The 26,853-nt window shown below is 46.0% G+C and overlaps 1 protein-coding gene across 2 annotated transcripts in view; it reads right to left on the minus strand.

Moving 5' to 3' along the window:
* Positions 1-26,853, minus strand: part of MCUR1 (mitochondrial calcium uniporter regulator 1) — an 82,539-nt gene that overhangs the window by 48,846 nt on the left and 6,840 nt on the right. For both annotated transcript variants that reach the window (XR_006390103.1, XM_044295250.1), the window contains exons 2-5: positions 22,412-22,528; positions 22,202-22,305; positions 19,650-19,751; positions 4,795-4,836 (exon numbers count right to left, since the gene is read on the minus strand). Coding sequence is in view for 1 of the 2 variants with exons in the window: in XM_044295250.1 (XP_044151185.1) it covers positions 4,795-4,836; positions 19,650-19,751; positions 22,202-22,305; positions 22,412-22,528 (365 nt within the window). In the remaining variant the exon portion in view is untranslated. The remainder of the gene's footprint in view (positions 1-4,794; positions 4,837-19,649; positions 19,752-22,201; positions 22,306-22,411; positions 22,529-26,853) is intronic.

Here is a 26,853-nt window from a genome sequence, read left to right on the forward strand (position 1 = left end):
GGAACACTTCCAAAAATCACTGTTTATAAACACAGCTCATTGTGCAATCTACAAATGCAAGTTAAAGCTGTATCACGCAAAGAAGAAGCCATACGTCAATTTGATCTAGAAACTCCGCCATCTTCTCTGGGACAACACTCATCTAAAATGGACTGAGGCAAAATGGAAAATTGTTGTGGACAGATGAATCAAAATTTGAAATTATTTTTGAAAACCATGGATGCTGTGAGCTCAAGAGCAGAGGGACCAACCAGCTTGTTATCAGTGCGTAGTACAAAAAGATACATCCCTGATGGTTTGGGGTTGCATTAATGCGTATGGAGTAGGCAGCATACACATCTGGAAGGGCACTATAAATGCTGAACAGTATATAGAGGTTTTAGAACCAGAAATGATCCCATTCAGATGTCTATAAGGGAAGGTCTTGTTTAATTTAGAAAGATAATGCTAAATCACCTATTGAATCCATTACAACAGGATGGCTTCCCAAAAGAAGAGTCCAGGTGCAGAACTGGCCTGCTTGCAGTCCAGACCGTTCACCAATCGAAAAACAGTTTAGGCACATCATGAGAGGAAAAATCCAGCAAAGACAACCCAGGACTATTGAGCAGCTAGAATCCTACATCAAGAATGGGACAACATTCCTCTCCCAAAACTCCAGCAATTGGTCTGCTCACTTCCCAGAGGTTTACAGACTGTTGTAAAAAGAAGAGAGGATGCTACACAATGTCTCAACGTTTTTTGAGATGCGTTGCTGCCATCAAGTTCTAAATGAGTAAGGTTGTACTTGCTCACCCCTAGTAAGACACGAAACCTATGCAAATATATGTAAACACAAAGTATAAATTAGAGCGCAAGGTACAGTGTATTTGGAAAGTCTTCAGACCCTTTCACTTTTTTCATATTTTGTTATGTTGTGGCCTTGTGCTGAAAAAAATCAAAGATCTAATTTTCTCTCCTCAATCTGCACTCAATTCTCCTTAATGAGAAAGTGAAAACAATTTTAGAAATGTTTGCAAATGTATTAAAAAGGAAAAACTAAAACTTTTCATGGACATAAGTATTCAGACCCCTTGCCATGACACTTGAAATTTTGCTCTGGGGGCTTTCTACCATATTTCTCTTGATTAGCTGAGATGTTTCTACACCTTGACCAAGTCCAACTATGATCATTTCAGTTGATTGGACATGATTTGGAAAGACACCTCTCTGCCTATATAAGGTCTCACAGCTGACAATGCAGAGCAAAAACCAAGCCATAAAGAGGAAAGACCTGGCTGTAGAAGTCAGCTGCCTACAGAGCTCAAGGTACTAAAAACATTCTGCCGCACTTATTGTTTTCAAGAGCACAATGGCTTTTCATAATTCTTTAAGGAAGAGGTTTGGAACAACCAATACTCTTCCTAGAGCTGGCTGCCCCACCAAACTAAAGGGAGAAGTGCCTTGGCAAGAAAGGTGACCAAGAACCTAATGGCCACACCGGTTGAGCTCCAAAGATCCTGTATGCAGATGGTGGAAACTCCTAGAAGGTCAACCATTACTGCACCACTTCACCAATCTGGGCTTTATGTCTTATTGGCCATAAAAAATGCCTAAAAAGACACATGAAAATTTGTAAAAAAGGCACTTAAAGGACTCACAGACTGTGAGAAACAAGATTATCTGGTTGATGAAACCAAGATTGAACTTTTTGGCCTCAATTCTAAGCGTCATGTTTGGAGGAAACTAGACACTACCCAATACCATCCCTACTGCGAAGCATGGTGGTGGCAGCATTATGCTGTGGAGGTGTTTTTCATTAGCGGGGACAAGGAGACTGGTCAGAGTTGAGGGAAAACTGAATGGAGCAAACTATAGAGATATTCTTAGGGAAAACCTGAACCAAAGTTCTCTGGACCTCAGACTGGGCTGAAGGTTCACCTTCCAACAAGACAATGAACTTAAGCACACAGTCAAGACAACACATAAGTGGCTTATGGACAACTCTGTGAATATTCTTAAAGAGGACCTGTCACCACTCCAGACATGTCAGTTTTAGTAACTACTTGAATTCCCATGTAATACCAGTTCTGGAGGATCTATTCTTATGATCTATGTTGTGCGATTCCTGTATTATTCCTGCTAGAAACTTACAAATAAATTACCAGCAGTCTGCAGTAAAGGTACTGCTGGGTGTTGGACTGCACAGGGACACCCCCCCAAATGGTAACACCTGGTACCTTTAATGTGAGCTGCTGGCAATTCATTCATAACTTCTACTAGAAATAATATAGGAATGGCACAACATAGATTCATAAAAATAGATGTTTCAGAATTGTTATTACATGGGGAAAGCAAGCAGTTACTACAACAGACATGTCGGGAGAGTTCCGCTTTGATTAGCCTAGTCCAGTGGTCGGCAAAGTGCGGCTCGCGAGCCACAATCGGCTCTTTAGACCCTTCTATGCGGCTCTTTGGTGCGGGCTCCCACGGCGACCCATCCTGCACACTAGGGCTGCACGATATATTGAAAAAATAATCGAATCGCGATAATCGCCAAATGCGATATGGCGATTTGGCCGACCCGAAAATGCTGCGATTATATATGAAGGGGCCCCGCGCACATAACTGGCTTTGTGTGTAAAGTATTTCACTACTGTCTGAAACAATATTTCTCCTATTGATAAAATGGCCAGCCTCTGTACTCACTGTCACTATGAATGCACTGCAGCGAGCGACTTCCGGTGCAGCTACATCACTTCCGGGTATAGACTTTTGTCCGGGTATAGAAAAGTGGCAGAACACCGGCCCGCTCGCTACCGTGCATTCATAGTGAAAGTGAGTACAGAGGCTGGCCATTTTATTAATAGGAGAGAGATTGTTTCAGACAGTAGTAAAATACTTTACACACAAAGCCAGTTATGTGCGCAGTTTAGGACACATGAGGGGACACATAGGGTCATGAGGGGGACCAGCATAAGATGCTATATGTGTGTCTTATGCTGGCCCCCTCATGGCCCTATGTGTCATAGCACACATCCCCTAACAGTGTCCTCCACAGATCCCCCATAACATTTAATTATATGGAAAGCGGGATGATTAAAACTTATTATATATTTTTTTAACTTTATTTTTTGTGATGATTTTGAAGCTCATATATGAGCATATAAATAATGCTTTTAAATTTTTGATTTTGTTCTATCAGGGATTTTTAAAATGAGATTTACACTAGAAGTTGCTCATTTCCTATCCTAGCATGCCACCTGGTGGCCAAAATAAGAATTGCAGCATGAACACTTAAAGCCTCGTCAGCGAGGCTTACAGTGTTCAGCGCAACTACCGATGCCCACATTGGCCGCAGGGGGTAATCGGTAGGAAGCCGGGTTTTTGCGCATTTAGATGCCGTGATCTTACTTGGATGGATTAGTTGCGACTGTCGAGTTTCACTCACAGCATGTCGCATTGACTATCATTATAAAAAAAAAAATAATGTTCTGCAACAAGAGGTGACACGACAAATATCACTGTGTATCGCTAGCAATTTTAGGGATCAGCGAATTGAGTAGCTTCACTTGAAGTTTCATTTAAAGGGGTTCTGCACTTTATTTATACTGATAATCTATACTCATCAGCATCTGATCGGCGGGGGTCTGACACCCGGGACCCCGCCGATCAGCTGTTTTTGAGAAGTCAGCGACGCTCCAGCAGCACCGTGGCCTTCTCACTGTTTACCGCTGGCCCAGTGACGTCAGGACTAGTATCAACTTGCCTGGGCGGGGCTAAGCTCCATTCAAGTGAACAGAGCTTAGCCCCGCCCATGCTAGTTGATACTAGTCGTGACGTCAGTGGGCGGGCGGCCCAGCGGTAAACAGTGAGAAAGCCGCGGCGCTGCTGAAGCGCCACTGCCTTCTCAAACAGCTGATCGGCGGTGGTCCCGGGTGTCGGACCCCCGCCGATCAGATGCTGATGATCTATCCAGAGGATAGATCATCTGTTTAAACAAAGTCCAGAACCCCTTTAAATGCTGTACGAAGATCCGTATCCGTACAGCATTAAAATGTATGGGTTCCAGCGAAGGAAATTTGTTATCACTGAAGTCTCTCGGGACTTCAGGGGGATAACTCCAGGATTTGATTTTTCAACTTGAAAACCATTTTAAAACTTGGTACCAAAGCTGACTTCTGATTCCGGTTTTAAAATGGTTCATCGGAGCCCATACATTTGAATACTGTACAGGGATTCATCAACAGTTAGGATTAACAAATCTGGACCACACTACTATATCAGGATGTATTATTCAGCTGTATTAGAGTGATTCACGGTTGTTATCAAGAACCCATCAGAGATCAGCTTTCATTTCTTGAATTGCTATGGAAAAATTAAAGCTGCGCTGTAATGCTATAGGCAACAAGGGCAGTTTTTCTGTTATTACATATAGAACTTAATAAATATATCTTCTGGGGTCTTCTGGGAGTACAATATTGATGATTCATCTTCAGGATAAGTCATCAATAACTGATCGGCGGGAATCCAGTTCCCAGCACCCCCGGAGATCAGCATACTAAGCATAGCATTGTACATTGTATAGCGGCCGCGCTTGGTATTGCAGCCCACTGTGCCTAGGCCATGATGATAGATGAGGTTATTGGCCTAGGAGGACGCCACAGTGCTCACTGGAGAGCTATGACCTCTTCAAACAGCTGGTCAGCAGGAGTGATATCCTGAGGATAGGCCATCAATATTGAATTCTCAGAAAACCTAAACTTTAAACCCATGAATTTGCAAAGTATAGCAGATAAATGTTTGAACACTTACAGTCACCTGCTTCTTCAGTTGGTCTAGCTCACTCTTTAATTTCTAGAGAAAAGAAATAAGAACAACTTAACAGTTCGGAATATTTAAAACTATAAAGACCAAGGGGAACCCTAAAAATGCAGTCCGCTCTGTATGTGTCATGCTACAGAGCAGAAAGGCCCAAACAGACTGATATACGGTGTATAGGTAAAGATTCACCTGCTCCCTCTGAGCTTTAGAGTCCAGGAGGTGGTCACACTCAATGATTGCCAGCCTTGCCTGTATGACTGAGCACACAAGTATGGCTGCCGATCATGCATTTAGACCGCCCACATGACTCCTAAGCATAGAAAGAGCAGAGATCTTTTCCCACAATACTATATATCAGTCTGCTCTATATCATGATACCGATAGATAGCATTTTCACAGTGACGGGTTCCCTTTTAGAATCATTTCTACCCAAAATGTAAAAACAGTCATAAACTAGGAATTCAGACAAGTAGCCAGAGATATTGGAATAGTTTTTATTCCATTACAGTGGGCCAGGGGTAGACTGTCCACATAGCCTACAGGAAAATTTCCCGGTGGGCCGCTGCTCCGGTGCCACCCAAGCCCTCCTCATGGCCGGTGGCCAGGTAAATAACAGTTCCCAGTCCGCCCTCGAGAACTACTGTCGACTACTGTCTATCAGGGGGTCACCAGTCTCTCCCCTGATGGACTATGTCGGAGGAAAGAAGGATCAAGCATAACTGATTTGGACAAGCCCAATCTTTTTTCCAGTAGAATATAAGGCAGTACTGGAGGGGTCTGGCATTCCCATAAGAAAACACATGATGTTTGGAGTGCACACATGAGCCAAGAGTGCATGTAGGACTCAGGAGTAGGGTTGAGCGAACTGTAAAGTTCAGGTTCGTACCGAACTTTAGGTTTTTTTTGTACCCGGACCCGAACATTTTCGTAAAAGTTCGAGTTCAGTGTTCGGCGATTTAATGACGCTTTTTGAAAGGCTGCAGGGCAGCCAATCAACAAGCGTTTAACTAGTGTGACCTTAGAAGCCATCACAGCCATGCCTACTAATGGCATGGCTGTGATTGGCCAGTGCAGCATGTGACCCAGCCTCTATATAAGCTGGAGTCACGTAGCGCTGCACGTCACTCTGCTGTTTCTAGTGTAGGGATAGGATGCTGCTGCTGTGAGGGAGAGAATAGGAAATAATCTGATATCAGAACTTGTTAACTCTGCGATCTACAGCGATTTTTTTTGTGTGGGTGCAATGCAAAATTTTTGTACCCTGCCCTGAGCCTAGTGACACAGAAAAATACGTTTTATCCATCTGTTAGTTAGGTGGGCGTCGGCGGCCATTTTGTGCAAGTTCAGTGCACCAGCACTTCATACGTGCCTTGGACAATAAATTAATCCTGTTCTTTTAGTTCAGTGGTCAACCTATACCCATTTTTTAAGTGCACCTGCACTGCATATGTACCAGGGGAAGGGAAAATAATATAGGTAATCCGTCTGTGAGTTTTGGGACCCAGGGGGTGACATATTCACTTTATTTTCTGTAAAGTATGCCTGTGCTGCATATGTGAGTGTAATCAATTCAGTAAATCCATCTGTTAGATTCTGGGGGGAAAAAAATAAAAAATAAATGCTAAAAAGTACATTTGCGCCCTGCACTGCATTTGTGATAGTGAAAGAAAATCAGTTAAAGGGAACCTGTCACCGGGATTTTGTGTATAAAGCTGAGGACATGGGTTGCTAGATGGCCGCTAGCACATCCGCAATACCCAGTCCCCATAGCTCTGTGTGCTTTTATTGTGTAAAACTAAGATTTAGTCTTACCGGTAAACAGTTTTCCAGGAGTCAGACATGACAGTACCCACTGGAGGATGTCCTATTGGATCTCTGTAGGGACAGGAAGCGTGAGAGGATAAAAGGCCCCTCCCCAGCCCTCCCACCAGTGTTCTTTCCAATTACTACACCAGATAGGATCCAAAGCATTTATTGAACTTCTATGTTAATCTCACATCGGAAAAGTAATTAAGGATCCCGGCAATAACCGGAAAGGAAAAAAAAAATGGGGGGGGGGGGGGGGTAAATAACGGGTACTGTCATGTCGGACTCCTGGAAAACCGTTTACCGGTAAGACTAAATCTTAGTTTCCAGGACGTCCCTCCATGACAGTACCCACTGGAGAACTACCAGCTTAATAACTAGGGGGGGGACCACAGCCTGAAGGACCTTACAACCAAACGCCAGGTCCTGGTTGGCCAGAGAATCTAGTCTATAATGTTTAACAAATGTAGAGAAACTGGACCATGTGGCGGCCCTGCAAATCTGCTCCATTGAAGCATCTGCTTTTTATGCCCACGAAGATGCCACTGCTCTGGTGGAGTGGGCTCTTATAGATAAAGGGCAAGTAAGTCCTTTCTGTATGTAAGCCTCGCGAATCGAGTCTCTGATCCAACGGGCTAGAGTCTGTTTCGAGGCCTTGTTGCCTCTGTTCTTTCCTCCAAACAAAACAAAGAGGTTCTGCGATCTTCTCCAAGGCGCTGTTCTCTGCAGGTAAGCGAGAATTGATCTTCTTATGTCCAAGCAGTGGAATCTTCCTTCCTTCGCATTCTTGGGGGAGGCACAAAAGGAGGGAAGAATTATTTCCTGATTCCTGTGAAACGGAGATACCACTTTTGGTAAAAAGGATGGATCTAATTTCAAAATGACTCGGTCATCCAAAATCTTCAAGAATGGTTCCCTGATGGAGAGGGCCTGAATTTCTCCAATTCTACGAGCTGTGGTAATGGCTAGTAGAAAGACTGTTTTAAAGGAAAGTAACTTATCCAATAACTGGTCAATTGGTTCGAAGGGAGAACTACAAAGACCCTCTAAGGCTATATTTAGGTCCCATGGGGGTACTGTCTGTCTAATAGTGGGTCTCAACCTGGAAATTGATTTAACAAATCTCCTAATCCACCTGTGGTCTGCCAGAGGAGTGTCAAGAAAACTACTCAAGACTGAAATCTGGACCTTAAGGGTACTGGGTTTTAGGCCCAAATCGAAACCCGCCTGTAAAAAGTCCAGAATGCAGCCTATAGACGGGACTGAGACCCCTGGATGAGAGTCTGAAAGCCATGATGTAAATCTCTTCCATATCTTTAAATATATGGCCGAGGTTACAGGTTTGCGGCTTTGTTGCAAGGTTGAAATTACCTTATCCGACAGGCCTTTACTTCTCAGGATCTTCCTTTCAGGATCCAGGCTGTTAGTCTTAGTTTCTCGAGGTTCGGGTGTTCCAGGGGCCCCTGTACGAGAAGGTCCTTCCTTCCTGGAAGAGTTATTGGATCTTTTAGGAGCAAATCCTTCAACAGCGGGAACCAGGCTCTCTTCGGCCAAGCCGGGGCTATAAGAATAAGGGTCGCTGAGCTAGTTTTTAGTTTCTTCAGGACCAATGGGATCAAGGGAAACGGAGGAAAGGCATACGCCAGGTCCATGTCCCAATCCTGGGATAAGGAGTCTACCCCTAGCGGATTGTCTCTCGGATTCAGAGAGAAGAAATTATTCACCTTGGTGTTCCTCCTTGAAGCAAATAGGTCTATCTGTGGGAACCCCCATTGGTGGCAGATCTGAAGAAAAACTTCCCGGTTTAGGCACCATTCGCCAGCATCGAGACAGTGTCTGCTTAGGAAGTCTGCCGCGGAGTTCTCTGCTCCTTTTAGGTGAACTGCAGAAACTGAGAGGACTTCCCTCTATGCCCAGTGAAATTTTTTTTCTGATAAGTCCTGAAGTAGAGGGTTCCTGGTTCCCCCCGACGCTTCAGGTAACACACAGTAGTCACGTTGTCTGACAGAACTCTGATGTGGTGGTTGGAGAGAATGTGTTCCGCCGTCTTTAGAGTCTCCCATACCGCCTTCAGCTCCCTGTAATTCGAAGATCTGTGGCTGTCCAGGCTGGACCATCTGCCCTAGAAGAAATGATCCTTCAGATGGGCACCCCAACCCCACTGGCTTGCATCCGTGGTAATGACTATGGATGGAGACGGGTTCCAGGCCACCCCCTTTCTTAAATTTTCTGGGTTGGTCCACCAGGATAGAGAACTTAGACACTGCTTTGTAAGCACTATCTTTGAGTTTAAGGAATGATGATCCCTGTCCCATAATGCCAGGACTGCGATCTGTAGGATCCTGGAATGAAACTGAGCCCACGGGATTACCGAAATACATGATGTCATTAGGCCGAGAATCTTCATTGCCTCTCTTAGAGTATGGACCTTTCTTTTCTGGAAGGATACTATCTTTCCCCTTATTTTCTCCTGCTTCGATTCTGGAAGGAAGGAAAATTGATTCTCTGTGTCTAAGAGAACTCCTAAAAACTGCTTCCTGGTGCTTGGTACTAGGACTGATTTGGGGTAATTTATTACCCAGCCCAGATCCTTGAAAAGGGCTATGGTCTGATGGATACTGCTCTCCAGAATCTGTCTCGTGTCTGCAATTAGGAGAAAATCGTCCAGGTACGGAACAATTCTTATCTGCTGTTGCCTTAGATATGCCACTACCTCTGTGATGACTTTTGTAAAGATGCGAGGGGCCGAGGATATTCCAAAGGGGAGACACTGGAACTGATAATGAAGGACTGTCCCCTCCTGGATGATTGCAAACCTTAGAAATTTTTGGTATAGTGGATGAATCGGGATGTAATAGTAGGCATCCTTCAGGTCCATGGTACATAGGAGATCTCCTACTGAAATTAACGGAATTGCTGACTTTATGGATTCCATCTTGAACTTGTGGTAAGCTAATGACTTGTTCAGAGTCTTCAGGTTGATAATTGTCCTGTAGGTTCCATCCGGTTTTTTTATTAGAAAGAGACTTGAATAATGACCCAAGTATTTCTGATCCTCTGGAACCTGGACTATAGCATTCAGTTTTAAAAGTTTCTGTAAGTCCAGACATAACTGATTTTGTTGCACCACCGATTGGAATCTTGTGATTAGGAACCTTCGCGGAGGAGGACCGCGAAATTCTAACTTTATACCTTCTCGGACGGAATTGAGGATCCACTGATTTTGGGTAACTCGAGTCCAGGATTCCCCAAAAAAGCGGAGCCTGCCCCCGACTGGCCTGATGTCATTGTTTGCCTGAGCCAGGGTTTGGGTTCAAGAGGAAACCCCTACCTTTCCCTCCTTTAGGGTAGCTCCATCTACCTGTTTTACCTTTCCCTCTCTCTGAGGTTGTAAACTGCTTAGAGGTTTTACGAAAGGGCTGTGGCTTTTTTACTTTCTCTTCCGGAAATCCCTTCTTTTTGTCCGCTGCACTTTCCAGAATGGAATCGAGGACCTGACCAAAAAGGTATGTTCCGGTAAAGGGGATTGCACATAATTTATTTTTAGAGGCAATGTCTCCCGTCCAGGATTTGAGCCAGAGGGCTCGTCTTGCCGTATTTGTAAGAGCGTCATTTTTAGCTGCAAATCGAATAGATTCCGCAGAGGCATCTGCCATGAAGGACGCTGCAAACTTTAATAAGGGAAAGGATTCTAATATTTCCTCCCTGGATGTCTTCATCTTGAGATGATTTTCAAGTTGCTCTAGCCATAAACACATGGTGCGGGCTACCGAGGTTGCTGCAATATTAGTATTAATAGTGACTGCAGAAGATTCTCAGGCTTTCTTCAGAAGTACATCCATCTTTCGATCCATAGGGTCTTTTAACTGTGAGGAATCCTCGAACGGTATGGACGTCTTCTTCACAACCTTGGCCACCTGAATGTCGACCTTTGGAATCTCATCCCAAAGTTTCGTTTCTTCAGGGTTGAAAACCAGCCTGCTCTTGAATTCCCTGGGTACATAGAGCTTTTTGTCACCCTCTTCCCATTCATCTTTAACCACTTCAACCCCCCTAATGACCAGGCCACTTTTTACACTTCTGCACTATACTACTTTCACAGTTTATTGCTCGGTCATGCAACTTACCACTCAAATGAATTTTACCTCCTTTTCTTCTCACTAATAGAGCTTTCATTTGGTAGTATTTCATTGCTGCTGACATTTTTACTTTTTTTGTTATTAATCGAAATTTAACGATTTGTTTGCAAAAAAAATGACATTTTTCACTTTCAGTTGTAAAATTTTGCAAAAAAAAGACATCCATATATACATTTTTTGCTAAATTTATTGTTCTACATGTCTTTGATAAAAAAAAATGTTTGGGTAAAAAAAAAATGGTTTGGGTAAAAGTTATAGCGTTTACAAACTATGGTACAAAAATGTGAATTTCCGCTTTTTGAAACAGCTCTGACTTTCTGAGCACCTGTCAGGTTTCCTGAGGTTCTACAATGCCCAGACAGTAGAAAACCCCAACAAATGACCCTATTTCGGAAAGTAGACACCCTAAGGTATTCACTGATGGGCATAGTGAGTTCATAGAGCTTTTTATTTTTTGTCACAAGTTAGCGGAAAATGATGATTTATTTTTTATTTTATTTTTTTCTTACAAAGTCTCATATTCCACTAACTTGTGACAAAAAATAAAAAATTCTAGGAACTCACCATGCCCCTCACGGAATACCCTGAGGTGTCTTCTTTCCAAAATGGGGTCACTTGTGGGGTAGTTATACTACCCTGGCATTTTAGGGGCCCATATGCGTGAGAAGTAGTTTGCAATCAAAATCTGTAAAAATGACCGGTGAAATCCGAAAGGTGCTCTTTGGAATGTGTGCCCCTTTGCCCACCTAGGCTGCAAAAAAGTGTCACACATGTGGTATCGCCGTACTCAGGAGAAGTTGGGGAATGTGTTTTGGGGTGTCATTTTACATATACCCATGCTGGGTGAGAGAAATATCTTGGTCAAGTGCCAACTTTGTATAAAAAAAATGGGAAAAGTTGTCTTTTGCCGAGATATTTATCTCACACAGCATGGGTATATGTAAAATGACACCCCAAAACACATTCCCCAACTTCTCCTGAGTACGGCGATACCACATGTGTGACACTTTTTTGCCGCCTAGGTGGGCAAAGGGGCCCACATTCCAAAGAGCACCTTTTGGATTTCACAGGCCATTTTTTACAGATTTTAATTTCAAACTACTTCCCACACATTTGGGCCCCTAAAATGCCAGGGCAGTATAACTACCCCACAAGTGACCCCATGGTATTTCATGATGGGCATAGTGAGTTCATGGAAGTTTTTATTTTTTGTCACAAGTTAGTGGAATATAAGACTTTGTAGGGAAAGAAAAAAAAAATCATAATTTTCCTCTAACTTGTGACAAAAAATAAAAAGTTCTATGAACTCACTAAGCCCATCAGCGAATACCTTAGGGTGTCTACTTTCCGAAATGGGGTCATTTGTGGGGTTTTTCTACTGTATGGGCATTGTAGAACCTCAGGAAACATGACAGGTGCTCAGAAAGTCAGAGCTGCTTCAAAAAGCGGAAATTCACATTTTTGTACCATAGTTTGTAAATGCTATAACTTTTACCCAAACCATTTTTTTTTTTTACCCAAACATTTTTTTTTTATCAAAGACGTGTAGAACAATAAATTTAGTGAAAAATTTATATATGGATGTCGTTTTTTTTTAAAATTTTACAACTGAAAGTGAAAAATTTCATTTTTTTGCAAAAATTTTGTTAAATTTCGATTAATAACAAAAAAAGTAAAAATGCCAGCAGCAATGAAATACCACCAAATGAAAGCTCTATTAGTGAGAAGAAAAGGAGGTAAAATTCATTTGGGTGGTAAGTTGCATGACCGAGCAAATGCCAACTTTGTATAAAAAAATTGGAAAAGTTGTCTTTTGCCAAGATATTTCTCTCGCCCAGCATGGGTATATGTAAAATGACACCCCAAAACACATTCCCCAACTTCTCCTGAGTACGGCGATACCACATGTGTGACACTTTTTTGCAGCCTAGGTGGGCAAAGGGGCACACATTCCAAAGAGCACCTTTCGGATTTCACCGGTCATTTTTTTACAGATTTTGATTGCAAACTACTTCCCACACATATGGGCCCCTAAAATGCCAGGGCAGTAGAACTACCCCACAAGTGAACCCATTTTGGAAATAAGACACCCCAGGGTATTCCGTGAGGGGCATGGCGAGTTCCTAGAATTTTTTATTTTTTGCCACAAGTTAGTGGAATATGAGACTTTGTAAGAAAAAAAATAAAAACATTTTAATAAATCATCATTTTCTGCTAACTTGTGACAAAAAAATCAAAAATTCTAGGAAATCGCCATGCCCCTCACGGAATACCTTGGGGTGTCTTCTTTCCAAAATGGGGTCACTTGTGGGGTAGTTATACTGCCCTGGCATTCTAGGGGCCCTAATGTGTGTGAAGTAGTTTGAAATCAAAATGTGTAAAAAATGACCTGTAAAATCCTAAAGGTGCTCTTTGGAATGTGTGCCCCTTTGCCCACCTAGGCGGCAAAAAAGTGTCACACATGTGGTATCGCCGTACTCAGGAGAAGTTGGGGAATGTGTTTTGGGGTGTCATTTTACATATACCCATGCTGGGTGAGAGAAATATCTTGGCAAAAGACAACTTTTCCAATTTTTTTATACAAAGTTGGCATTTGACCAAGATATTTATCTCACCCAGCATGGGTATATGCAAAATGACACCCCAAAACACATTCCCCAACTTCTCCTGAGTACGGCGATACCACATGTGTGACACTTTTTTGCAGACTAGATGCGCAAAGCGGCCCAAATTCCTTTTAGGAGGGCATTTTTAGACATTTGGATCCCAGACTTCTTCTCACGCTTTCGGGCCCCTAAAATGCCAGGGCAGTATAAATACCCCACATGTGATCCCATTTTGGAAAGAAGACACCCCAAGGTATTCAATGAGGGGCATGGCGAGTTCATAGAATTATATTTTTTTTGGCACAAGTTAGCGGAAATAGATTTTTTTTTGTATTTTCTCACAAAGTCTCACTTTCCGCTAACTTGGGACAAAAATTTCAATCTTTCATGGACTCAATATGCCCCCCACGGAATACCTTGGGGTGTCTTCTTTCCGAAATGGGGTCACATGTGGGGTATTTATACTGCCCTGGCATTTTAGGGGCCCTAAAGCGTGAGAAGAAGTCTGGAATATAAATGTCTAAAAAATTTTACGCATTTGGATTCCGTGAGGGGTATGGTGAGTTCATGTGAGATTTTATTTTTTGACACGTTAGTGAAATATGAGACTTTGTAAGAAAAAAAAAAATTATTTCCGCTACCGCTAAAAAAATGTCTGAATGGAGCCTTACAGGGGGGTGATCACCTATATAGACTCCCTGATCACCCCCCTGTTATTGATCACCCCCCTGTAAGGCTCCATTCAGACATCCGTATGATTTTTACGGATCCACGGATACATGGATCGGATCCGCAAAACACATACGGACGTCTGAATGGAGCCTTACAGGGGGGTGATCACCCATATAGACTCCCTGATCACCCCCCTGTCATTGATCACCCCCCTGTAAGGCTCCATTCAGACGTCCGTATGATATTTACGGATCCACGGATACATGGATCGGATCCGCAAAACACATACGGACGTCTGAATGGAGCCTTACAGGGGGGTGATCAATGACAGGGGGGTGATCAATAACAGGGGGTGATCAGGGAGTGTATATGAGGTGATCACCCCCTGTCATTGATCACCCCCCTGTAAGGTTCCATTCAGACGTCCGTATGTGTTTTGCGGAACCGACCCATGTATCCGTGGATCCGTAAAATCATACGGACGTCTGAATGGAGCCTTACAGGGGGGTGATCAATGACAGGGGGTGATCAGGGAATCTATATGGGTGATCACCTCCCTGTCATTGATCACCCCCCTGTAAGGCTCCATTCAGACGTCCGTATGTGTTTTGCGGATCCGATCCATGTATCCGTGGATCCGTAAAAAATCATACGGACGTCTGAATGGAGCCTTACAGGGGGGTGATCAATGACAGGGGGGTGATCAGGGAGTCTATATGGGGTGATCAGGGGTTAATAAGTGACAGGGGGGGGGTGTAGTGTAGTGGTGTTTGGTGCTACTTACAGAGCTACCTGTGTCCTCTGGTGGTCGATCCAAACAAAAGGGACCACCAGAGGACCAGGTAGCAGGTATTATAGACGCTGTTATCAAAACAGCGTCTAATATACCTGTTAGAAGTTAAAAAAATCACATCTCCAGCCTGCCAGCGAACGATCGCCGCTGGCAGGCTGTAGATCCTGTCTCTTACCTTCCGATCCTGTGAACGCGCGCGCCTGTGTGTGCGCGTTCACAGGAAATCACGGCTCTTGCGAGATGACGCGTATATGCGTCACTCTGCACAGAGCTGCCGCCTCCGGACCGCAGATCTGCGTTAGGCGGTCCGGAGGCGGTTAATAAGATCCTGCAAATAAGAATTCACAGGAAAAAGCTTCCTTTTCCTGGCTCTTAATCCGCCGAACATTTCGTCCTGTATTGTACGTTTCTGCTCCTCTTCCTCCACCGCCATGGTCTGTCTTACTGCTGTTAGGAGCGAATCAAGATGTTCTGTGGAAAACAGATATCTTCTAGGTTCCTCCGTCATGGAAAGGGGAAAATCTTCCTCCAAATCGTCCGAAGGGCACCCGGGTTCTTCCTCGGAATCCGAAACTAACTGTACTCTGGCACGCTTGGTCGGAGGGGAAGAGGGGACTGGAAGGGAAGGGGGCTGACTTATTCCCGCCGCCTGTACTTCGTCCCTCACAATGGTTCTTAGCTCCTCCAGAAAGGACGGCTGTTCCTCCTTCAGGATCTTCGCTAAGCAATCTGTGCAAAGGGCCTTCTTATATGACTCAGAAAGCTTCTTAGTGCAAGTTGCGCACTTCTTAGCTTTTTTCTTGGAGTCCCCATGCGGTCTATGTCCAGTCTCCTTTTCCACCTTAACAGGGGGAGAAGGAGATATATAACCGGGCCAGTAGGAAATTCACCTAACCAGTGGATACTACTTACAATATTTTGGATGAGGGGGTCAGCAGCAGCATCTAGCTTGCTCAAAGCCTGGGCCTCCATGATGCAACAGCCTGTAGCTAACATCAATGCTTTTTAAAGGACTTACCCTTCTGGCCCTGCCCTCATCGCCGCACGGATCCGCCTCCTCTTCTGGGGGACTCATTCCTAAGAAGAATCAACCCCTCATGCGAGGCCTCCGGCTGAGGCCTCCAGCATGGATGCGCGCCGCCATCTTCACCGCGACACTTCCGGTCGCATAGCAAGTGACGCGGACCGCGTCTTTAGAGGAGCGACGGAGCCGCCGCTGTGCACAGAGCTCCACCGGAGAAGCCGCAACAGCGTCCTGGTACCGCGGCCTGCAGCAGAGAAAGGTACCCGGAGAGCTAGGGGACCCCTTCCCAGAGGGGTGCTGGCTTTTTAGGCTGTGACAGAGGCTGAAGAGGAGAGGCATGAGCCCCCCGACCAGCCTCGGCTTAGTGATGTTCCCTACTATCCAAGCAGGGATTCCTCCTCACTGCTCCTATTTCTGTAGGGACAGGAAGAGCACTGGTGGGAGGGCTGGGGAGGGGCCTTTTAACCTCTCACGCTTCCTGTCCCTACAGAGATCCAATAGGACATCCTCCAGTGGGTACTGTCATGGAGGGACGTCCTGGAAAAAAACGATTTGATACATATGCAAATTAAGTTGAGATGAGTCCTGTATGTGACTCGTCTCAGGGACAAGACTCATCTCAGGTTAAAGGGATTCTGTCACCTCCCCTAACCCAAAATCCGATTTTAAAGCAGCCATGCAGCACAGCTTACCTTGATTAGGCTGTGCTCTTTTATCTTGTAATCCGTCCAGTAGTTTCCGCAAAAAACGACTTTTATGGATATGCAAATGAGTCCTGAACGTGCCCAGAGGGGCGTTTTGTTCCTCTTAGAGAGCCCAGGACCGCCCCTCTTACAGTGCCCAGCCCGCCTTCCTTGCACTGTCTAACCACCCCCAGCCTGCCACAGCCTCTCCTCCCCCTCCCTCACGGCCGAACGAACTCTCGCACAGGCGCAGTACCCACTGAGGGCTGCGCCTGTGCGATCAGCAGGAGACTGAGTGCAGGAGCTTCATCCTAGTCACTGGGCATGCGCCGAGCCCAGTGACGTCCGATGCTCGCTCTTCCCTGAGGACGAGCATCGGACGTCACTGGGCTCGGCGCATGCCCAGTGACGAGGATGAAGCTCCTGCCCTTTGATGACCCTGCTGGCAGGGTTTCCCAGGGCCATTCACATAGCCCTGCCCCAGAAGTGGAAGAGATTGAGTGCACCGATGCCCAACCACTTATGTTTCAGGATGGGCACATGGGAGGACCACCGCAGCACGTCTGGGATGATGACAAAACACAGGTGCCAACTGCTGTGGCTTTTGAAAGTGTGCAGATCGACAAGGAGGGCAGGGGTGAAGACTGGGTAGAAGATGATGTGGAGGACGATGAGGTCCTCGACCCCACATGGAATCAAGGTCATGCGAGTGACCTGTGTAGTTCGGAGGAAGAGGCAGTGGTCGCAGAGCCACAAGCACAGCAAAAGAAGGAGCAGGGTGCAAAAGTGAAGTAGCCGTCCCCTAGACGTCCCTGCCCACCGCACCAAGGGACCGAGCACACCAAAGTCATCTCCAAGGAGTTCCCTGGTGTGGCAGTTCTTCAGATATGTGCTGACGACAAGACACGAGAGGTTTGCATGCTGTGCAATCAGAGCCTGAAGCGAGGCATAAATGTTCTAAACCTGAGCACAACCTGCATGACCAGGCATCTAAGTGCAAAGCACGAGCTGCAATGGAGTAGACACCTCAAAAACCAAGAAAGGTTTCTGGCTCCTCCTGCTTCCTCTTCTGCTGCAGTCTCAGCCTCTTCATCCCCCTCTGGAGTGACAGTGGCACCTGCCACCCCAAAAACAGAGTATGTGCCAGCAACGCCACCACCTCAGTCACCAAGCATCTCCACAATGTCCCATGGAAGCGTTCAGCTGTCTATCTCCCAAACACTGAAGCGAAAGAGGAAGTACCCCCCTACCCACCCCTGATCCCTGGCCCTGAATGCCAGCATTTCCAAATTCCCGGCCTTTGAAATGCTGTCATTCCGTCTGGTGGAGACGGACAGTTTTAAGAATCTGATGGCGGTGGCTGTCCCGTAGTATGTTGTGCCACCACTACTTTTCCGGGCGAGCCATCCCTTCCCTGCACAACCAAGAGGGGGACAAAATCAGGTGTGTGGATACGTGGACCAGTAAGCACGGTCAGGGACGTTATATCTCCCTAACAGCACACTGGGTAAATGCAGTGGCAGCAGGGTCTGAGGCGGATAGCAGTTTGGCGCATGTCCTTCCACCACCGAGGATTGCAGGGCGTTTCTCTTTGCCTCCTGTTGCTTCCTCCTCCTACTCCGCTTCCTCATCCTCTACCGCCTCCTCATCCGGTCAGCGTAACACCTTCACCACCTTCAGCACAGCAAGGGGGAAACGACAGGAGGCAGTTTTGAAACGTATCTGTTTGGGAGACAAACCCCATACCGCGCAGGAGCTGTGGAAGGGCATGGAACAACAGACCGATGAGTGGTTGGTGCCAGTGAGCCTCAAGCCCGGCCTGGTGGTGTGCGATAAAAGGCGAAATCTCGTGGCAGCCCTGGGCCTAGCCGGTTTGACGCAAATCCCTTACCTGGCGCATGTGCTGAATTTACTTTAATAACTTGTCCCGCATCTTCACCCGATCAGATTTCAGCCATTGACCTCCCTTGGATGTGGTATCCCTTTCTCAGGCTCTCTCACCGGCATGGAATCCTGATTCCCCGTTACCCGCTATCACCATGGTAGGCGCATAAAAGAACATCGAAAGTTGATAAAGAAAATATCCAATTGGATCGTGGACGTCACAGGGACGTGCGACATGGTGGAGCAGTATGTGTGCACACACCTACACGTACTGACTGATGGGTCTGCCCCCTTCAACTTCTGGGTCTTCAAATTGGGCACATGGCCTGAGCTTGCCCTTTACGCCTTGGAGGTGCTGGCCTGCCCTGCAGCCAATGTATTGTCTGAATATTTGTTTAGCACGGCAGCGCACTTTCTCTTTGTTTTATTTTTTATATTTCCCAATGTTTTGGGGTCTACCCAAATTTGAATTAAAGAAATAGAAATAAAATAAAAAACAAAAACAAAAACCAGTGTTGGCTACCTCCTCCTCCTCCACCACCGCTTCCACGGCCTCCCCAACCTACTACTCCATATGGACTTTACGTATTTTGTTATTTTAAGTCCTTTCCCTATTCACATTTATTTGCAGAGCACTTGCCATGCTTCATGACTGCAATGGGGTTCGGGGTCAAGTTCGGGTCCCGAACTCAAACTTTTTTGCGAAGTTCGGCCGAACCAGAACTTCCAGGTGTCCGCTCAACTCTACTCAGGAGGTATTGCTGATCTCCAAATGAGCGTTTAGTCGACAGATTGTTCTTTGAAGTCTCCTCTGTACCTTTATCCTCTACTGCCTCTTTCTTCTACTGTTGTATTCTAATTTCTTGTTCTAATGACTGCTACAGCTGATAAAACTCGAAAAACACAAGAAAAATACAATACTCAGAAAAACATACATGCAGTAAATAAATGACTGCATGTAAGAGGAAGCTACTCGGCTTTGGTGTCTTCTAAGCAATGACAGCAAGATAATTAATCCTTTAAGTTCACAGATGACTTCCCTGGACATCCCAGGAACATGTGTGATCCATGAATTACCTCATGATCCACACCATTAATAACTGTAAAACTCGACAGACCACTGAAGCATGGTTAGATAGGGAACAGAAGCATCTGGAAATAAGAAGATCAATTTCCACTGAGAGTTCAGGGGGCACCAAAAAAAAGTAATCCCTCATATTTCCTGTCATCAAACAGTACCTCATTTTCTGTTCTTAGAGATGAGAATTCACTTCTCTCCAAGATGATCATGTCCTTTTTTGCAGAGGTTATGTGTGACATGACCTGCTGAAGACTAATCTCCTGTAATAAAACACACAGACCCTCAGTTAGCTTCCTGGAAAGCTCAGTATCCAACTGCATGTCTGACAAGGTACTGTCCCCTTAGAAACTTGCCATACTCAGGGAATATGTCCTCCCCTGTAGAGTCCCTGAGCTCCCTACTTTAGGGATCCGACAGAGAACTCATGATTAGCCTTACCCAATCTTGGGATAGATCTGTGTGGATATTCTATTACAACTATACAGGCCTTTCATCCCCTCCCTGCCCTCATCCCATCACTAATCTAGCTAGACCACCACTTTAACTACTACGAATGATGCCTTCGCTACCTTAGAACCCATGGATGTTACCATTATCCGGACCACCAGGAAAGTTAACTCCTTCAGGGCCTTAGACCGCTATGGACATTGGTATCTTTGCTATAGATGACCACTGTTGTTGCTTCTTATGGCTCATGCAGACGTCCGTGTCAGTTTTGGATCAGTGGTAACACGGACCGTGTTCAATCCGTGTGTTCTCCCGTGACAGATCCATGTTGGGTCCGTGGGTCCATTTTTTGCTGTCCGTGTTGCATCCGTGTTTCACTAACACTCAACAGCTGAAAAATAATTTTCAAAGAATCTCTTGTTAATGATCCGTGAAACACGGATGCAACACGGATGGCATCCGTGGTTTTCACGGACCAATAGACTATAATTGGGGTGATGGACGGACAAAATAGAGCAGGGGTGGCCAACCTTACAGACACAAAGAGCCAAAAAAATTAAAGTATGACTACCAGGAGCCACAAGCTATACATTTACACGCGAGTCACCGTATTTTTCACCCTACAAGATGCACCTTGGTTTTGACAAAGAAAAATAAGAGAAAAATAAAATAAAATCATCTGATCTGATCTGAGGTCTGATAAAAAAAAAATCTTATTTTTATTAGCAGTGAAAAAAAAACTAAAAAAAAACAAAAAACTTTTTCATCAGACCTCAGACCAGACTCCTAAATAAGATCCCTAATCCTCATCTGACCTAAAATAAGATCTCCAAACCTCATCAGCCCCCCAAAATAAGACCCCCAATGCTTGGATCAGACAACACAAATCAGACCCCCAGTGTCAGACCATCAGTGCTCAGATCTCCTCCCCCCAATGCTCAGATCTCTCCCCCATGCTCAGACCTGACCAAACCATGCTCAAACAAGACCCTGCCATGCTCAGTGCTCAGATTTGCCCCCATGCTCAAATCTGAACCCCCATGCTCAGACCAGGACCCCCCATGCTCAGATCAGACCACCCCCCATGCTCAGATCAGACCACCCCCCATGCTCAGATCAGACCACCCCCCATGTCAGATCAGAACCTCCCATGCTTAGATCAGACCCCCATGCTCAGTTCTATAATTAAAAAAAAAATCTCTTCCCTCTCCTGATCAGGCACTGGGCTCCTGCTCGGGCACCTGCTACTCTGCAGGTCTGACACGCTCTCCACTGTGACCTGACTAGCACAACGTCAGGTCATAGTCTGTTTCTCCACGTACTATGTTCTCACACTGTGTGCATCAGGACTTAGTGGAGAGTGAGCTGGAGCTGCAAAGTAGCAGAAAAAGAGATCTGAGCATGGGGTGGAGAGTGAGCCGCCTGACTGCTTCCTGGCTCCACAGCTAGAGCCGCACTTGAAGAAGCAAAGAGCCGCATGCGGCTCAAGAGCCACAGGTTGGCCAACCCTGAAATAGAGCATGCATCCGTGGGAAAAAAAACAGACCCACAGACCGTGCTGAAACACTGATGTGTGAATACACACATTAAAATGAACAGGGACGTGTGCTGTCCGTGGAGAACACGTACAGCACACGTCCGTGAAACACTGACGTCTGCATGAGGTTTTATAGGGGTTGGCTAAGTAAAATAAAAACTCCAGCGGCTGCAGTGATATGATAAAATAGCAAAGTCATAACAGCACTTCCAGCACCTCGTGTGAGTCATCCCGTCCAGTTTTTGTTATCCTGGCTGCAGTGGTGATATCACTGCTGCCGTCAACCACTGGCCTCAGCAATGACATCTCATACACTGCAGAGGCCATCGATTTGCTGCACAGTGACATTAGCGCTGAAGGACAGAAGCATGACTCTTGAAGGCTTCTCTTAGTAGGTTGTTACATTTGCAGCTGATCCCAGGGATTTTTTTTTCCTTTAAACTCAGATAACCCTTTAATTACCATAGATGATTAGGGATGTCACCCTCACTCCATCCCATTGACAGACCACCATGGAGGCAACATTTAGTTTGTCTGGTGGGACCAGAAACTATATGGGAAAGGGACTTTAGGGAAGCCCAAACATAACTGTTCCTTCATCGTAATGATTGTAGTAAGAAGCACAGCCATTATGTAAACTTTTTTTGAAAACTCTGGTACACTTTAAGCAGTCTATATAACTCAGACATCAGTACCCCCCCCCACCCCAAATCTCTTCTATCTGACCTGCTGTACTTTGAAAACCATATCGTGATATATGAGGTCCATATTGGCATTCATGATTTTAAGCAGTGCTGACACAATCATCTCCGACTGCTGAGTTGTGAATCCTAAGTAAAACATAAGTTAATGAAGATGAGATAATAAAGTAGAATATCAGAAGATATAATGAACCACAATAGAGGCTACAAGCACAAGACATGGACAGTTAGTCACCTTTGGCCTCCAGGGCTTGAACCACCACGTGGGTATCAAAGTAGAGTTTCTTTAACACTGGTGAAAACACGTTCCTTTTATGTATGTTCCTTCCTGATGCACACAACACATCACAAGCTGTCAAACAGAGAAGAGAGTGGACATGTTAGCAATACTGTACTCTGCCGCACATCGCACACTCCTGTGGAAAGGTCTGACGTCACTTCTGTCTGAAGGTAAGTGACGATACAACAGTACTATAAATCACCGTCCACCGATTGGCTGGTGGTGGATTTTCTAGGCAATATCTTAAATGTCCCAGACAACCCGAAAAGGTTAAAAATAAAGAATCATTACTCACCTCCATCAATCCGCTGGTATCTGGTCTTTACTTCCTGGTCCTAGCTTGACCCGTAGAGAACCCAGGAAAAGCGCACTCAGCTAATCATTGACATTTCCAGTGTGTCAGCTCAGGACCAAGAAGTGAAGCACAGAGGCAGAATGGCAACAATGGGGGATTGGTGGAGGTGAGTAATGAATCTTTGTTATTTTTGACCAATATGTGTAAAAACAAAATCCTACTGGTAAAACAAATTGAAGGGGTCGCGCAGGCAATATATATTGATGAGCTATCCTCAGGATAGGTCACCAATATCTGATCTGCAGGGTTCCGACACACCCGGGACCCCCGCCGATCAGCTGTTTGAACAGGAGGTGATGCTCCATCTGAAGCTGTGGCGTAGTGCAATTACAAGAACTCCCTCCATTCAAGTGAATGAAGCGAGCACTTATAATTACACTGTACTTCTGAGATGATGGGTAGTGTAATGAAGAGGAAGTAGTGCTGGCATGAAGCGCCGCTGCCTCTCCAAACATCTGAACCCCGCAGATCAGATATTGATGACCTATCTTGAGGACAGTTCATCAATATATACAGCCTGAAGAAGCCCCTAAAGGCTCCACATAATTTAGACTTTGTGTGGAGACGTAATACAGGCATGTGCAAGAGCCCCTAGTATGGCACCTGATTGTCAAAATCATCATAATCTAGGAAGGAACAAAAATAATCCAATGACGGATTAATAGGGTCCACAGTGTCCTCATAGCGACAAAGCACACACATTAACCCTGTGCCACTGCAGCAAGATTTGACTTTGTGACCACCCGTCTGTGAGCCATAAAAGCACATTAGAGGCACGGTCTCTTCCTAGACCAGTGACGTCACATTCATCGGTCACATGGCCTGGGTGCAGCTCAGTCCCATTTAAGTGAATGTGGCTGAGCTGCAATAACAAGCATAGCCACTATACAATGTACGGCGCTCTGCACTTACTGGAGCACCTCAGCCTCTTCAAACAGTAGATAGACAGGGATGCTGAGTGTCGGACCCCCATCAATCTGATACTGATGACCTATCCTGAGGGTAGGTCAGTGATGGCTAACCTCCGACAATCCAGCTGTGGTGAAACTATGACTCCCAGCATGCTCCATTGATTTCTATGTAGTTCTGAGAACAGCCAAGCAAGTGTACATCTTGGGAGTTTTACCACAGCTGGAGTGCCGGAGGTTAGCCATCACTGGGATAGGTCATCAGCAGAGGTCCCAATAACGCCTGTACAAACATCATAGCATGACTGCCTGTAAGACTGCCTTGGACTTTTCCCTGCCTTTCATCAGTGCAGCGATGCTGCCTGTGCCTGATATAACAAATTACAAAGCTCTGTACAGCAAGGAGCTTGGTTATTGATTGGTTTGGGCGGGCTGCCGGGCGGTATCATGTTTAGCGCCCAGGGGCGGACTGGCCATAGACTCTACAGGGAAATTTCCCAGTAGGCGGATGCCCAGGGGGCCGCCCGAGCCCTCCTCTTGGCCGCCAGCCGGGTACATAAAGATTGGATGCTCTTAGCATTAAAGGATAACTGTCATATGTTTTATTATTTGCTAGTTTATTACAGCTAGGCATGTATACCTGAGTTAGTCTGTCAATGATTGCCAAAAGATCTGTAATTACCTTATAATAACAGCTTTCATTAATGTCTCCTGTCCCTTTCCATTGCTCCCTTAAAAGACCATTGCTAGGGCTTGTCTGTCTTCCTTTTAGTGTAAACAGAAGACAATGGGGCGGTCCTTCACACTGCATGCCTGCCTTAGGCTTCAGAGTGAGGAGGCGTGTCTCTCAGTAATCCAATCTGATTGGATGGCAGGAAGCTGCTGGCTACAGCAAGTGTGTATGTGAAGTAAGGGGAAAGCAGTTTTGGCCTCAGAGAACTGGCAGAAGAGCCATCTTGAGAAGGTCCTCATATTGCAAATGTTTAAACAGCCGTAACTAAGGGAAAAACTCAAGGAAAACCGTGGTATGTGAAGAAACTAAAGATTGCTTTATGCATAATGCTGCTGAAGCAGTAACATATGCCAAAATAATTTTTTTGATGAAAACATGACAGTTACCCTTTTATCAATGTAGGCAGTATTTGTGCTGCACTGTGGTATTCGTTTCTGCTGGGGTGGTATTTTGTGCATCACTTTGGTATTGTTGGCCCTGCCTTCTTGTGATGACCCGCCTACAACATGAGGCCACTTTTAGTTTTTTTTCCAGGGCTTTAAAGGGAACCTGTCACCCAAAATATCGCTTATTAAGCTGTTAATAGTACCTTATAGTGCTGCATAGTAGTTTCCTAATACACTTTTTCTTTGTTTAGCCGCATTTAGCCTCCTTGAGAAATCAATGTTTTATTCAGCCGCTGCCCCGTCCTTCAAGTCAGGTTTGAAGTCAAGGGGGCAGCAGCCTAGGCGTCTCCAATCCTGCTCTCCCCGCCTCCCGCCGCCTTTATTGACACGCCAGATCTCAGTGCCGGGACCGTGCTCCCAGCCCGCATGCGCAGTAAAGGGCTGCTGTAGCCTGTAGCGCGATCCCGGCTCCGGCTCGTACACTCAGCCGGCTTCAGTTTCGCTACTGCGCATGCACCCGCCAGCCTTACATACTAGAGCAGTTACAAAAGATGCCGGGCGCATGCGCAGTAGCGAAACTGAAGCCGGCTGAGTGTACGAGCCGGAGTCGGGATCGCGCTACAGCAGCCCTTTACTGCGCATGCGGGCTGGGAGCGCGGTCCCAGCACTGAGATCCGGCGTGTCAATAAAGGCGGCGGGAGGCGGGGAGAGCAGGATTGGAGACGCCTAGGCTGCTGCCTCCTTGACTTCAAACCTGACTTAAAGGGGTTGTCCGGGATTGGGGACATTACTCTAATAGTACAAGTGTGGCATACACATTACATACAAGCAGGTAGTACCTTTGGCACAGATTTCTGCAGCCCCGTTTTCATCTTTGAAATTCCTGGCCGGAAGTTACTGTTTTCTTCTCCTCAGTGACGTACCGGGTCCCTTGCAGGCAAGCAAAGCTTCCTCTTCCGCTGCTCAGGGAGCCCGGTGACGTCACTGGCAGCAAATGAATCGAGGTGAATATGGATGAGGGGGCGGAGTTACAGCGGCTGGCCGACATCCCGCTAAGCCCCGCCCCTTAACCACCAGCTCAGCTCCGCCCCTTGACAACCCACTCAGCCCCGCCCCTCCAGTGGTGAGCTTCAGAATGAATTGAGGCGAATATTGATGAGGGGGCGGAGTTACAGCGGCTGGCCGACATCCCGCTAAGCCCCGCCCCTTAACAAGCTCAGCTCCGCCCCTCCAGTGCGGTGAGCTGCTGTCACAACCAGACAGCTGAGAAGCTCTGACAGAGGCCTTTCAGAACCTCCTCTTTGAGTTTCTGTGTTGTGGTATTCAGCTCCTCCTCTCCTTAGCCTCTCTCAGCTGTCATGTGTTGGACTAATTGCTTCCCTTTAAATTCTTCCCCAGAAGGCTTTTCTGGGCGGCTTATATTTCTTCCTGGAGTGTGTGTGCATGCCCATCTGGTTCTCCTCTCCTCTACAAAGTTAAGTGTTAATCTGTTATCTGTTATTTTCTGTTTGCTGGATCCCAGGTGACCCTGACTCCCTCCGTGTCTGGTGTAGGGAGCCGGTGGTCGTGTCCCCTCACTATTGTAGGGTGCTCAGGGGTTATATAGTCAAGGTACGTGGATATGCATACCTCCACCATTCGGATCTATGCATAGGCTAAGCAGCCAGGGAAAGTGCCAGGTCTTCTACAGGGGTCTCTGCTCTTTTTCCTGAATTGGAGGCAGAGGTGCAGGCAGCCCAGTCAGAGGCTCCTGATCTTTGTCCTCCTGGGAGGTTGTTTGTGCCTCTCGCTTTAAGACACAAGATTTTTAAAGAACACCACGATACGATCCTTGCTGGGCACCCGGGGGTAAGAGCCACACTGGATCTCATCGCTCGGAGATTCTGGTGGCCTGCGCTTCGTAAGTCGGTTGAGGGTTTTGTGGCAGCCTGCGAGACTTGCGCTCGTGCCAAAGTCCCTCATTCACGGCCATCAGGTCCTCTCCTTCCCTTACCCATTCCTTCCCGTCCTTGGAC

Source organism: Bufo gargarizans, chromosome 5 (genome assembly GCF_014858855.1).
Source record: "Bufo gargarizans isolate SCDJY-AF-19 chromosome 5, ASM1485885v1, whole genome shotgun sequence".
NCBI classification, from domain to species: domain Eukaryota; kingdom Metazoa; phylum Chordata; class Amphibia; order Anura; family Bufonidae; genus Bufo; species Bufo gargarizans.